At 38.5% G+C, this 15,764-nt stretch overlaps 1 protein-coding gene across 1 annotated transcript; it reads left to right on the top strand.

Moving 5' to 3' along the window:
- The first annotated feature begins 5,894 nt into the window (after positions 1-5,894).
- SYCE3 (synaptonemal complex central element protein 3) lies at positions 5,895-13,274 on the top strand. The gene is made up of 3 exons (XM_015812135.1): positions 5,895-5,909; positions 9,499-9,607; positions 13,108-13,274. The coding sequence occupies exons 1-3, from the start codon at positions 5,895-5,897 to the stop codon at positions 13,272-13,274; spliced, it is 291 nt and encodes a 96-aa protein (XP_015667621.1).
- The last annotated feature ends 2,490 nt before the right edge of the window (positions 13,275-15,764 follow it).

Here is a 15,764-nt window from a genome sequence, read left to right on the forward strand (position 1 = left end):
CCAATAGCCAAGGTTGCTTTGCTGGCTGGGAGAGGGCTTAGAGAGGCCGAACAACCACCACAGAGGCCCTGCCCATTTTCTAGGCAACCTAAGTGTTGACAGAGATGACATACATCAAAGTCTCTCTCAAACCAGCTTAGTTCCTCCTAATTTACTGAGCACAACCAGAGTCAGCAATGGTCACTGGTTTATAGCACTCTGACATGAGGACCATCAGTGTGGAATAAATTAAATATGAAGGGATTGGATTGCCTGCTCCTGCTCACCATTCTCTGAAACCAGCAAGCAAGGCTGCAGATGAAAATATCCTTGTTGCTTTCCTGGCAAAATTGGAGAAATGTTTTAATGTTGCTTTCTCCTAAAACACATATATTAAAATCTCTAATCCAGTCCATAGCCCTGGATTTAAAGTTTTAAAACGTCCTATATACCTTTTCAAGACCAACTGTATGTGCTGCCAGTGACCAAGGAATCCATACAACCATACAAATGCAATTGCAGGTAGTCCTCGAGTTACGAGTGTAATGGAGCCTGCCCATTCCACTCATAACTCGAAAACTCGTGGGAGCGAATCTCGTATCTCGAACGAGATCACTTCCTTGCTCGTTAAGACACATGTGGCTCATTAAGTGAACATGAGGTATCTCAGGGTGGGGAAGGCCATGGAGGGCCTAGTGATGGAACAGGCCCCCAACGCCTCCCGACCCACTAAGACACCTCATGCTTCTCCCTCCCTTCCTGCTGCACTGGACTCACCTTGAAAAGATCCATCTCCTCTCTGTTGCAGTTCCTGCTGCTGCACGGATCTGAGGCCAGGGGACACTTCCATGTGCCTCTGGAGGCTGGATCGGGGTGTCAGAGGCCTTTTCCAGGCTGCTGCTGCCTGGATCTGAGGCTGGGGGATGCGTCTAGAGCCCAATCTGGGTGCAAGAGGCCTTTTCCAGGCAGCTGCCGCCCAGATCTGGGGCCAGGGGATGCTTCTGTGGCCCTCCAGCAGCCCGTTTCTGGGTGGCAGTGGCCTGGAAAAGGCCTCCGACATCCCGATCCAGCCTCCGGAGGCACGTGGAAGTGTCCCCTGTTGCAGAGAACAGAGGCCTAAAATACTATGAGATCATGCGAGATCAGTAGTGTGAGATCTCATCCCACTGATCTCGTGTGATCTTGTGTTACTTTAGGCCTCCATTCTCTGCGAACACACTGAAAGCCTGGAGCAGCCTAGAAAGCGAAGGATCTCGATCTTTGCAGGGTGAGTATTGAAGGCCTGGTTCCTAGGGAGACCCGGAGTGGGGGTTGGGAAGGAGGGAATAACCAGGGTGAATGTTGCAGAGCCTCTGCGGTCACTCGTGAGGTCGAACAACTGCCGTGGTGCTGCAATATTTGTAATTTTGGGACTTGCTTGTAACCACTAGGGGCGATTATTGTGTAACTTCGAACGAGCTTTAAGTAAACACTTGTAACTTGGGGACTACGTGTATTTAAACGTTAGCTTCTGATTTACTGCCATGTGTAGGCAGCTCAGCTGTTTGAGGGAGAATATTTGCCTTGCTGCAAACAACAATAGGTTTAAAGCAAACATATCATAAAACAACAAAAGAAAAAGAGTGAGATGGAAACCTGCTTCTTTTCCAAATTTTAAAAAGTTCACTTTAAAAGAAAAATGCACTTCCCTAAGAAGTGGTGCCTGCTTCTTATGCTGTGTTTTAAATTATATGCTTTAAATGCATTTTTTTAAATTTTTTTAACCTGGGTTTGTTGTTTCTAGAGTTGACCTGAAATCCTCTGCACAGCAGAGGATTAGTAAATTAGGAAATAAAAAAAAAAGCTTTTTGACATGCACCATTCCGCCCACAGACAATATTAAATAAAAGATTAAAAATCAGATGATGAAACTATAATGCACTTTGGCAAGAAGGCTTAAATGTAGCATTTTAAGCCACATAACTTTTATAAATGTGCATCTATTGGCTCTGTGCCGAATATTCCATTTGCTCCAAGCTTCACTATAGCAGTTCTCAGTTTTCTCACATTGAAAACAACAAGGTTTGGGCTGTGATAACCTCAAGGATTTCCACTTTCTTCAGGCATGAATGTAAAAGGGTTGGAGAACTTAAGAGAGCAGTGGAATTGGCCCACCCTCCACTCTCTGGTGTTCAGTTACCAGTTCTTTATCAATTGATATCTCTCACTTTTTAACAGAATGTGAGTTTCCACTTACCGCAGGGCAGAATGTTGCACAGATTCTGTTTCATTTCTTCTGCTGCCAGAAATTGTCACTATGGTTGAACTTCTTATAAGATTGGGGAAGACTCTTGGTAATTTGTTTTGGTCGCCATGGTGTTAAAAAAAATGTTGAGACAAGAGTGCAGAGAAGAGCAACAAAGATGATTAAGGGACTGGAGACTAAAACATATAAAGGACAGTTGCTGGAATTGGGTATGTCTAGTTTAATGAAAAGAAGAATCAGGGTGACATGATAGGAGTGTTCCAAAATTTCAGGGGTTACCACAAAGAAGATGGGGGGGCAACTATTCTCCAAAGCACCTGAGGGCAGGACAAAAGGCAATGGATGGAAACTAATCAAGGAGAGAAGCAACCTAGAACTAAGGAGAAATTTCCTGAGAGTGAGGACAATTAACCAGCGGAACAACGTGCCTCCAGAAGTTGTAAATGCTCCAACACTGGAAGTTTTTAAGAAGAGATTGGACAACCATTTGTCTGAAATGGCACAGGGTTTCTTGCCGGAGCAGGGGGTTGGACTAGAATACCTCCAAGGTCCCTTCCAACTTATTCTATTCTATTTCTATTTCTATTCTATTCTAAATTATATGGGAATGCATCTTTGTTTTTATTACCATTAAGTGGAGAAACTGTTCCAAATATAGCTCTGCCTTTTAGTCTGAATGAGGCAAATATAGTTATTTTTAAGCAGGGCAAGTATCCTATTATCACTTCTAATTATAGATCAATTTCCTTGATAAATGTGGATCCAAAGGTTTTAAGTGCTACTTCGCAGCCTCAATTACAAGGTGTTTTTCCAGTTGTTTGTTGGCCTACATCTTACATCCCATGGATTACATACATCCTTGTGTAGCCTGCCCATGGTTTTGGAAGAATAGCCATTCTATTATGTCCAAACATTTCACCTGTCTTTCACAAAGATAGGCTTCCAAATATCTCAAACTGTTGCTGCTAAGCTATGCTTTCAGCCACTGAAGCCCTGATTAGTATGACAACAGTCATATTCCTCCAAACAGGAGGAAGGTGATCACCAGGTGCCCTTCGGCCTCCAATAACCTAAAGGCTGGAAAAGAGAAGCAAGTTGTACCAGCCAGATAGGGGTTTGAATCTTCCTTCTATCACTTTTTCTTTTAAAATATTATTTTTCAAAATATCAATTATAGTACAAAACAAATTAACAAATTAACCTATACACACTAAAGAAAAATACCCAATTAAACAAAACTGTAAACAAAGAAAAAATTAATAAAAATAAAAACCCCCTTACTTTATATATTAAACTTATCAAAGGTACCCAACTCTGTAGGGCCCTAGAAATTACACGTATCTCTATGTTAAACAAACTCAGCCAATTGTAGCTTATTCAATAAATCATTGTTAAACAAACTATCATTTAATAGACACAAAATCAGAGCTTTTGATTGGCTGTTAGTTCACCATATCCCTGCAAAACCCAATTTCTGCTTTAAAAGAGTGAGAGAAGATAGTTCAGGGAGACTCAACTTATTGGAGCTGATGGCATGGGGACAGATTTCTTATTTTGGCTGTAATCCAAGGAGAATATAAACAGGATGTGGGTTCCTCTAACCTTCTTTCCCTTTTACTTAAATTTGATTGCATTAGGTCCTTGGGTTTCAATCCTCTTCCTATGTTACATAGTTGAAAAACTAGACAATTGAACTCAGTGGGATGAAAAATAGCAAGATTTCAAAATTTTCAAATGGCTGCTTGGACTCTATTTCAGTTGATTAAGTCATATTATTTGAATGGCTATCAAAAAGGCAAAATACATAGCCAGCACTATTTGTTGAGGAGCACAGTAACATTTCCCCAAGTGATTCTGTTTTTTTCCATTAAGAATATAAGGCAGGAGATAGTAAAACCGAAATGTGCATAGATCCACATGAGTTAAGAGCTCAGCTATGTGGGTACCTTTGTAGTTCTGTATTACCGTAGATTTTAATGGCTTTTTTAAAAACTTAATTTTTGCTTCATATCTGTTTTTATAAAGTATGTTTTCTACCTTAACATATGCTTATTAATTTTCCTATGCCCACTTTCTCCTCTTCTATTTATTTTATCATTAGAAATACTCCTGACAAAAATTAGAGAGGACCAAGAAATAAAGGGTTTAAAAATTAAGAAGGAAGACTATAAGGTCCAGGCCTTCGCTGACGATTTGGTATTTATTTTGGAAGACCCATTAGAAACCGGTTTTAAATTGATTCAAAAAATAGAAGAATTTGGTGAGGTAGCCGGGCTTAAGATTAATAAGAATAAATCCAAATTAATAACCAAAAATCTTACAAAGTCACAGGAAAGTGAACTAGAAGATAAAATAAAGATAAGTATAACCAAGAAAATAAAATATTTAGGGATCTGGCTTACAGCGAAATGTTCCTCGATTAAGGAGGACAATTATGATAAAATATTACACCAGATAAAAAAAGATTTAGAAAATTGGGAAAATCTGCAAATTTCATTTTTAGGGAGGACAGCTACGGTCAAAATGAATATATTGCCAAAAATATTATTTCTGTTCCAAGTTATTCCAATAAAATTAGGGAAAACATTCTTTCAAGAATTAAATAAATTGGTTACCAAATTTATATGGCAAAGGAAAAAACCCAGGATTAAATTAAAACTATTACAAGATATGAAAGATAAAGGGGGATTGGCATTACCAGAGTGGGAAATATATTACCAAGCATCGAGCTTAACTTGGCTAAAAGATTGGATGGATTTGAAAAATACTAGGGTTTTAACAATAGAAGGACATGACTTGCAAGCAGGGTGGCNGCAAGAATTGGATAAAATTATACATGGAACAGAAATAAAATTAATTAGCAATATATACAAATACCTATTGAAATATAAAATGGAAGACGAGGTTGTTAAAGACACAATGATTAGATGGGCAAAAAATTTCGGATATAATATAGAATTGGAGAAATGGGAAAAAATATGGAAAATAAATATAAAATTGACTATGTCAGCGCATTCAAGGAAAACCAGTTGAAGATGTTTTACAGATGGCATCTTCCACCAGCAAAGCTTGCCAAGATGTTCCAGAATAATTCGCCGACATGCTGGAAATGTAAAAAAGTACACGGAACATATTATCATCTATGGTGGACATGCCCAGTTGCAAAAAAATACTGGACTAAAAAAAAATTTTTTTCCTATGCATTCACTTTTACTTATATTTTGTGTGCTAATAATTGAACCATGAGTTTTATAAAAATATTCTTAAATTAAAACCCAACTTCGATTTTTTTTTTATCATAAATGTACTTAGTACTATAAATGAACATTAGAGTAGGAAAGTCAAATCAGAACACAGTGTTTGATGCAGAATGAAGAAATATATTTTTCTCAGTTGAACGACAAAATCATGTACCTTGTGTGTCATGAGACATTAAGCGTGCTACTGTGCGCGAAAAGTCAGTGATTTGTTTTTTCTTTAACGTTACACTTTCGATGAAAGTTGTCGGCAGAAGAACCGGGTGCAAACGCCCAGGGATCTTCCCGCTGCTGCAGCCGAGAAAAGAGGCGCGTGAGGGCGTCTCCCGCACCAACCGCGCGGCGTCCTTCCTCGTCGGGCGAAGCGGCGGAGCGGAGGTCCAGCCTCAGCGGCCCCGGGGGCAAGGCGGGGGATGGCGGGTGAGAAGGTAAGTCGGCCCAGGGCGGCTGGTCTAGGCGGCCCAAGGGAAGCAGGTCGCGCTCACATTGGTTGTGGAGGGGAACGGGCAGGCCGTTAGAAGTCGTTTGGGAGATCGGGACGGGGCTGAGGGCGGCCGAGAGGAGGCTGGCTTGACTCACTCTCCCTCCCCAGTTAGGTTTAATGTGAAGGTCGTTAATTGAAACAGGAGAAAGCGCTGCCGTCCTCCTTCCAAGATACTCAAAAGGCCAAAAAACCTTATTTGCGGGTATTTTCAAAGTCCCGCGTGTCCTCGCTTTCCAGTTTTTCTAGCCAAGTCGTTTGGCGGTAGTTGAGAAGTCTTGAGGAAGTTCGCGTTTCTTGACTCCACTCAACGACAAAACCGGTGATCCTAGTATATTTTATTTTACCTAAAATATTTATGTCCTTTCTCGTGTGTGTGTTGCGTGTGTTAAACCTCAGTGAAATGTATTGTAAAAAAAGATAAGTGGAATAAACTAGATTAAGCCAGTCTTCCTCAATGACAGGGGCGGCGACACTTTATCCCTAGGGTCCTATAAAAGTCTTGTACAAAAATTATTTTATCCTTCATGGGGGCAGGAAATAATAATGATGGTTTAATTTATACCTCAATCCGACACAGATTTTCATGGAACTAAGGTCGTTGAAGTGAATATCCTGCTGCGTATTTATATCAAGTCCCTACTTAATCGATTTGAATTTACTTGCAGATAAACATGTTTTTGTCCGCGGAGAAGTACATACCCCTGGAGTAAAAATGATAAATTATATTTTAGCAATGTTAAGTGTAACTTTCTTTGAATGTAAATGCTATTAAATGGAAAACTATAGACTTCTGACTAAATGTTAAGATTCATGTGGCTATATTGTATTACATGCAAGCTTAATAAACATCCATTAAATTCATTATGAATATATTGCTATATAAGTAGGTCATTGTAGAATTAAAGTAGTTTAGTAGATAAAACAAAACTGCAGTATTTCATTTGGCACACTTTTAATCCACAATTTAATCAAATCCAATAAATAGGTTTGAATGACTTTTTATTATTGCTGTCAATGAGATTAGTCCCTAAGTATTTCAGATTCATTGATACATGTGGGATAGCTATGTGCCTCAACCTTGAAACTATAAAGTCTTTACTTCTTCAGTTGTAAAAGGTATTCAGTATCATTTTTTCCAACTGGGAAGCAATTTACAAATTATTTACAAATCATTCAGTGTTTGGAAAATGTATTGACAGTATTCAGACTAGTGTATAAAAGTATTTGTATTCACAAACAGAAAATAAGAACAAGATCTTGTACAGTACAGACAATATTTTGCCACTCAACAAAGGAGAGATGTCTTTAGTTTTTAGCATTATCCCAGCGTGAAGAATTCCTACCAAAGAATAACTGAACTTCCAGAACATAGGCTATGTTCCCAGACTTACATATCAAAAAGATATAAATATGCACTGCCAGCATATTTTCTCTACCTCATTTCCATGACTTTACCTTTAGCAATAGCACTTAGACTTGTATACCGTTTCACAGTGCTTTACAGTCCTCTCTAAGCAGTTTACAGAGTCAGTATATTGCTCCCAACAATCTGGGTCCTCATTTTACCAACCTTGGAAGGATGGAAGGCTGAGACAACCTTGAACCAGTGAGACTTGAACTGCTGGCAGCCAGGAGTCAGCAGAAGTAGCCTGCAGTACTGCAATTCTAACTGTTGCGCCACCACTACTCTTTATCTCACCCATTCATCTGTGAGACAGGCATAAATCATCATTAGCTATACCAGTATTGTAATAGTATTTTCTCCTTTATTCTAATATTATTCAAGGGCAGCCTTAAAATGTGTAAATCTGGTATTGCTTAATAACCTGGTATAGGTATAAAAGAGGGAGAGTAATGGGTAGCATATTTCATTCTGATATAACATTCTGCTGATTTAAAAACATACAAACGGTACTACAGCTTGTACTATTTATATGTTACTGGTAGTGGAACGAACCCTTAAATCAAGGTTCCACAAAATAGTCAATCTCGACCCCCAGGTTTGATGGGACTAACCAAAGGGCAGTATTATTATTTGCACTACTATTAGTTAAAGTAGAATTTTTAAATTATTTTCATACAAAAAACTTATACAAGTCAATGAACTGAAGAGTTTGGGAAACCCGCCTTAGATCATTGAAATGTTTGAAATAGCATCTTTGGTAACTTGCAAGTTTAGCTTTCCAGTGGCAAAGCTTTCCTCTTTTGCCAGTTTTCTTTGGCCTGAGATGGTTTGGGTGGCCTTCTTAGGAAGCTTCTTATAAGCAAACTGCAACTATCCCTCCAAGGAGAAAATGCTAAAGACTCTGAGCCTCAGGATTTCAGAACATACAGAGGGTAAGGAGAAGGATGCTAGCAAAAGAGGTGGATTCTGGAATCCATGTCTTTCTCTAGCGTCCTCTCTGGAGAAAAAAATGCTAGCTAAGATGGCATGCTGCTCTCCTTCCAACAACACTGGTTGGAATTGGACCTGAAGGAAGGAAGAGACCATTGCAGGATAGTACTCAATCAACTAAGCCTGTCCAAAGGATTACCATGGTTAATGGAATTGGAGGCTGCTGAGAGGTAAAAAAAAAGAATAGGATGCATGAATTACTGCCATCCTGAGCCCACCAAAAAATTATCTACAAGTGTGACCAAAGCTTTTAAAGGATTGTATCCTGGCTTAGTATTTGACTGGAAAAGATCCACATAATCTATTTCTTCTAGGACTTTTTAAAACCTGGGCCTTCCCAGGAAAACATGTTGGAGACTGGATGAAGATTGTCCAGATATGCAGAATCCAGTGATGATTTGTTCTTGAAAAAGAGTATAGACCATAGCCTGTTTCAGGCATCAGGACCATCCATTCTCTCAATAATTCGCCACTAGACAGATCCATCCACATGTCATCTTCCTGGCCTTGATCAACCAGGAAGGGCTTGAATCAAAATCACAGGTACAGTATCCACAATACCAAGGACCTTATTCACTTCCTTAAGTTTCCTAGGATCAAAATAATTATAAATAACACAGGATCGAGCTTTAGTCAAATCCATAGGACTTGCCCAGCTGGAGTCTAACTTGGAACAAATCTAAGCAATTTGATACACAAGGTGCTGAGAATAGTTGTTACAGCAGAACTGCAGGTATCTTCTCAGTCATGCTGTAGGAATTTCTTCTGCTGCTTCATCTCCAAAAATCCTTCTGAGATTCTCCTGAAACTAGGAAGCATGCCAGAGTCTGTGCACAAGAAACGTCTGCAGTGGTGTGATCTATCTCCCTTATTCACCAATGCCTTATTCAAGCAGCAACCAAGGCCTCAATCAAACCTAAGAACAATCTCAAATGCTCTCTGAAACCTGATTGGGTTGGCACTCAAGAACTATTTTTATTGTTTCTAAGTTATGCTGGGAATCTTCTGGTTTGATAAAATGCTTAGAATAAATATTAAAAAATATTAAAACAATCACTTGATTGCATGCATTAAATATAGGTTCATACAGGTGCACTACTCTTAATATCATTTTCTCTCCCCCCTCCCCCCTGATTAGGTGGCTAAATGTGAACCCTGCGAAAGAAGTTATGATAACATGGTAAAAATGCTTGAGGATCTGAACAGGGATTTGGAAAAACTTCTGGAAGACATGGAAAAATTATCAGGTGTGACATATTCCTGAATGTATCTATATATTGCTAACAAATTGTCAATTCAGAGAAATAAGAATTTATTACAGTTTTTGTAGACGTGCATTCGGATTACAATGCTTATGAGTAACTTGTTAGACTTCAGTAAGGCATTTGATAAAGTAGACCACAACCTACTTCTTGGTAAGCTAGAAAAAGGTGAAATAGACAACATCACCACCAGATGGATCTGTAGCTGACTGGCAAATCGAATTCAACAGCACTACATCCACATGGAGAGAAGTAAGCAGTGGGGTACCACAAGGTTCCGTCCTAGGCCCAGTATTCTTCAATATAATAATGATAATAATAATATAATCATCATCATCATCATCATCATCATCATCATCATCATCAAGTTGGAAGGGACCTTGGAGGTCATCGAGTCCAACCCCCTGCTCAGGCAGGAAACCCTACACCATTTCAGACAAATGGCTGTCCAGTCTCTTCTTAAAAACTTCCAGTGTTGGAGCATTCACCACTTCTGGAGGCAGGTTGTTCCATTGGTTAATTGTTCTAACTGTCAGGAAGTTTCTCCTTAGTTCTAGGTTGCTTCTCTCCTTGATTAGTTTCCATCCGTTGCTTCTTGTCCTGCCCTCAGGCGCTTTGGAGAATAGCTTGACTCCCTCTTCTTTGTGGCAGCCCCTGAGATATTGGAACACTGCTATCATGTCCCTCCTCGTCCTTCTCTTCATTAAACTAGACATACCCAATTCCAGCAACCATTCCTCATATGTTTTAGCCTCCAGTCCCCTAATCATCTTTGTTGCTCTTCTCTGTACTCTTTCTAGAGTCTCAGCATCTTTTTTACATCGTGGTGACCAAAACTGGATACAGTATTCCAAATGTGGCCTTACCAAGGCATTGTAAAGTGGTATTAATACTTCACGTGATCTTGATTCTATCCCTCTATTAATGCAGCCCAGCACTGTGTTGGCTTTTTTGGCAGCTGCAGCACACTGCTGGCTCATATTTAAGTGATTGTCCACTAGGACTCCGAGGTCCCTCTCACAGTTACTACTACTGAGCAAGGTACCCCCTATACTATACCTGTACATTTGGTTTTTCTTGCCTAAATGTAGAACCTAATTTTTTTCACCATTGAATTTCATTTTGTTAGATAGCGCCCAGTGTTCAAGTATGTCCAGGTCCTCCTGTATCTTAAGCCTGTCTTCTCGAGTGTTGGCTATTCCTGCCAGCTTGGTGTCATCCGCAAATTTGATGAGTTCCCCATCTATCCCCTCATCCAAATCGTTGATGAAGATGTTGAAGAGCACTGGGCCTAGAACAGAGCCCTGGGGCACCCCACTACACACTTCCCTCCATGTAGATGCGGTTCCATTGAGGACCACACGCTGAGTACGGCCGGTCAGCCAGCTACGAATCCATGTGGTGGTGATGCTGTCTAACCCACATTTTTCTATCTTATCGTGTAGTAAGTTGTGATCTACTTTATCAAATGCCTTACTGAAGACCAAGTAAATTATAAAAACTCATCAAATTTGCAGATGACACCAAACTGGCAGAAGTAGCCAACAGCCCAGAAGAGAAACTCAGGATCCAAAAAGATCTTGGCAAACTTGAACAATGGGCCCTATCCAACAAAATGAGTTTCAGTGTAGAGAAAAGCAAAGTTTTACATTTAGCCAGGAAAAATCAAAGGTACAAGTACAGATTGGGCAAGACCTGGCTTAAAAACAGTAACTGTGAGAGGGACCTTGGAGTCCTAGTGAACGATCACTTAACCATGAGTGCAGCATCAGCCAAAAAAGCTAATACAATCCTAGGTTGTATAAACAGAGGCATAGAATCAAGATCATGTGAGGTATTATTACCGCTTTATAAAACCCTAGTAAGCACACCTGGAATACTGCAGCCAATTTTGGTCCATCATATCACAAAAAAGATGTTGAGAGTTTAGAAAAAATTGAGAGAAGAGCAACTAAGATGATCAAAGGCCTGGAGACTAAAACATGCGAAGAATGGCTGCAGGACTTGGGTTTGGCTAGTCTAAAGAAAAGAAGAAATAGGGGAGACATGATAGCAGTATTTTAGTATTTGAGTGGCTGCCACAAAGAAGATTGGGTCACGTTATTCTCCAAAGCACCAGAGGGCAGGACAAGAAACAATGGTTGGAAACTGATCAAAGAGAGAAGCATGCTGGAATTAAGGAAAAACTTCCTGACAGAACAATTAACCAGTGGAATAGCTTGCCTCCAGAAATTGTGGGCGCTCCATCAATGGAGAGTTTTAAAAAGAGGCTAGACAGTCACTTGTCTGAGATGGTGTAGGTCCTCCTGCTTGAGCAGGGGGCTGGACTAGAAAACCTCCAAGGTTCCTTCCATATTCCTATTCTATTCTATTCTATTCTATATATGTGCTGGATGTGCATTTTCATTTGGTAGCATTGGTCATATGTAGCACATAGTTAAGAACTATGGATTTTTATGCTAGAACAGTTTTATGTAACCTGATCTGTTTCTGCAGATTAGTATTTTATGGAGTGAAGCTTAATGTCATTTGTTCTTATGAACTTTCTTACTTTCCTTTTGCCAAAAAAATTGCTCATTTAAGTATTTTTCCATAAATACTTAAGTACCACCATTTCTTTTTATTTTTCAGAAGAATGTTTTTTTAAAAGTACTAAATTAAAATAATTTCTTACAAGAAGTATCATTTTGCATATGTGCAGACCCAATTAGAAACACACTAGTAAAGAATGTAAATTTTTGTTTAACTATCTTGGTTAAACATGGCAGGCAATTTTTTTCTGCCTTTCCATTTAAAATGTTGCATATGTATTAAGGGCCTTTAAAAACATATGGGAAAATAGTTGTCAAGGAAGCAGAGAATGTGTGTGTGTGTGTGTGTGTGTGTGAGAGAGAGAGAGAGAGAGAGAGAGATTAAATATCTTTAATCCATTACCTCTCTGCATTGAAATGCTTCTTTACAGATTAGGTTTTCCAGTTCATGAAAGAATATTGGATTATTGGAAACCTTAGTGCATTAGAAAAAACTCTGACAAAAAACCTCCAATAATAACATATTCCTGTTTTCCTCAGGAATGCATTTCAGGAAAGATTTTAATTTCTTTTTTAATGGAGCAATTCCTGATTCATTCAAAACCACACTGCTGTTTTTAATAGACTGACTTAATATTGTGTGATTAATTATTTAACAAATTTGTTTATCATATTTCTATACATTACAGCATAGTGTCCATATTAAAAGTAATCAGGAACGCACATATAGTCAGAACAAGAACTTTTGTAATTAAAAATTGTGACTAATCCTGAGGATTAGTGAAATGGTAAACTATGAATAAACTATTTTTTGTAGTATAATAGAGACATTTGAAAAAAATATTTGGAATTAGAATTGGCAGTTCTGTTACTGTTTATTTTTTATTATTTTCTCATTCATCCCATTCAAATTCATCCATTGAATTACTGAATTTATCTGTTGGGTTGTCCCAGTGCAGGCTACTTGGATGGCTTATGATATGGTGGTAATGCGCGCTAATCCAGACTTGGCCAATTCAATGAGACGTCTGGAAGATGCCTTTCTCACTTGTAAGGAAGAAATGGAGAAAAACTGGCAGGAAATGTTGAAGGAGACTAAAGGTGCTGAACCAAAACAATAACTGGTTTTGAAATCTCTGGTGGAAATTCAGACCTGGGAAGAGTTAGTCTTGAGTAGTGTGGTCAGTGTTTATTTACAAAATACATTTTAAAAATATTTTTCTGAACTGTGTCTATTTCAATTTTTATTCTTCAATGGAAATGCTTTCAAACATTTAGGTGGTATGTACAACTACAGTATGATTTTATTGTATTTTCATCATTGATGATGTCAGTCACAGAACTTATTCTTATCAAATTATCTATTAACCTGTAAAATTAATAACCTTAAGAATAGGAGTTACTGAAACTAAAGTTACTGATCTTGATGTTGCTATCTATATTTACAAGAAAGAAAAATTTATAAATTCAATCCAGTTTATTCCCAATACCATTTGTAGGAGTGCAGTTCTAAATCACAAATAAGTAAGATGGGAATAATTTGACCACAAGATGGCACTCACACATAGGATCAATTTTAGAAAGATAAATCTCAGCATGCCCACAACATAGGTTGTATCCATATAAACAGTAAAACCTCAGGTTAATAGACAATTCAGGAAAGAGATGCGATATCTGAATGTATGTTAAAGTCAAAGATGGAAATAGAATAATATAATTCCTAAGAGATGACGGGGTAGAAGATAAAACAAAGATAGTTACTTTCTTTTTTTCTGATTTGAGGCAAGCCATGAGGAGTTGGAGAGGGAAAAGTACCTTCTCACATGAGATAAAGAATACACTGAATGGCTACCCATACTAGTGAAATTAGCAGAGTGGAAGAAGATATGTTTGAAATTCTTGGCATTGATTGACAAGGAGATCAGTCATCTTTGGAAAGTGACGAGATAGAAGCATGGATGCACCAAGAAAAGGGAAAGAATCTGCTTAGCTCTCTTCTTCCCTTTTCTATGTTCAAGAGGGTGCAGGAGGATGGGAAAGTGGCAGGCAAAGGAGGAGCAGAAAGGATTCAAGACTGGGAAGTGAATCCTCACGAGAGTGAAAAGTTACCCTTGTAAGGTTGTACATTATGGTAGATGCAAAAATCATATGTATACCAAGATACAGAGGGGCTGTTTGGTTCAAGGTCTCTTTCTCTTCTTTGTGTTCAAAAGATAGGAGGGCATCTTACCTATTATGAGAGTGAATGAGTACGTTTTTATGGTAGTAACTGCACTAGTACTGTTGCAAGTCTCCAGACACAGACATGTCATGCAATGCATGCAGAGAAGGAGGCTGAAGTTCCACCCACTTGAAATCTCCAGTGAAGCTGATTGAGAAGTGACCATTGTCATGACTGCTCTGTCAGACAATACATACTATACAGAATCTGGAGACAAAGTCTTTATTGAATTTTTGTTTGGTATATGCAAAGACTGCTGAAAGGAGGTTTCTATTACATTTTGCTATAATACACATTGGCTACTATTTATTATTGCAATTTTATTATGTATACAAGTCCCACTCAGGTGATATAGTTTCATGAACGTGTACTCCCCAGGCATAGCTGACATTTATCTCCATGAATATAAGACAAGGAAGCTTCATAGAGCATGTAGTTGCATGTATTTATGAACTATTGATAATTCAGATAACATGTCTTTATAGAGGTCCCAAAGCTGCTTTTTCAAGAGGCGCTGGACTTTCTTATTTTTTCTTTGAAGACGTTTCGCTTCTCATTCGAGAAGCTGCTTTAGCTCTTGACCTAGATGACTGAGAATCTCCATAGACGTCTTTATAAAGAGTTCCTTTACATGGGAGTTGGTAGTTCAACTACAGTACATGGCAAATATACCATATTGCCAGAATAGAGTTACTGTTAATTACTTTCTAGTCATTAGTAATCACTCTTCCGTTTTTTCCTTAATTACTATGTCACCCAGTCAAAAATAGTGTGATCAGAATCCATTTCTGCACTGATACAAATGTTGAGTGTTGAACACCCATAGTTGTTTCTTAAAGCAGGAGGTACAGCGGCACACATTACTTCCATGTTTCCTTTCATTAGTCCTGTGGATGCACCTGCACCTGAAAAAAAAAAGATTAGAATTCTAAGATTTTCAGAATGATCTCTATATGAAAACATACATGTTTTTGAGCATTGTGGACATAGGAAGCTATAGGAATTCTGAGCAAGCTCCTTGTTCCTGATTCTCCCCTTCTCCCACCACAAGAATAATAGTAACAGAAAAGATGTGGTAGACCACCTGACTGCTCCAAACCTGTTTGTAGAAAAACTGGCTACAGATTATTCTTAAAACATTTTTGCAAAGGCTTATTATATCAACTGTATGGAAACAAGTGAACTATTTCACTTGTAGTCAGATATTCTTCCTTTGACCTTAAATGTGAAAACGTATTAGTTTTTTTTCTCTCTCTCTTCCCCCTCACTCACCTTGTTTAGAACAGCTTCCACTCTTCCCACATTCCTTTCAGAAACTTCTAGGCTATTAAACTAATTACTTTTGGCCATCCTACTGATATACTGTAAACAAGATTTCTTAAAAAATATT

The sequence above is a fragment of the Protobothrops mucrosquamatus genome, unplaced genomic scaffold, assembly GCF_001527695.2.
Source record: "Protobothrops mucrosquamatus isolate PMUCROS unplaced genomic scaffold, P.Mucros_1.0 scaffold69, whole genome shotgun sequence".
Taxonomy (NCBI): Eukaryota; Metazoa; Chordata; class Lepidosauria; order Squamata; family Viperidae; genus Protobothrops; species Protobothrops mucrosquamatus.

Coding starts and splice junctions, on each gene's coding strand:
- SYCE3 (XM_015812135.1), top strand. Junction 9,608..13,107: donor AGACATGGAAAAATTATCAG/GTGTGACATATT, acceptor GGGTTGTCCCAG/TGCAGGCTACTTGGATGGCT.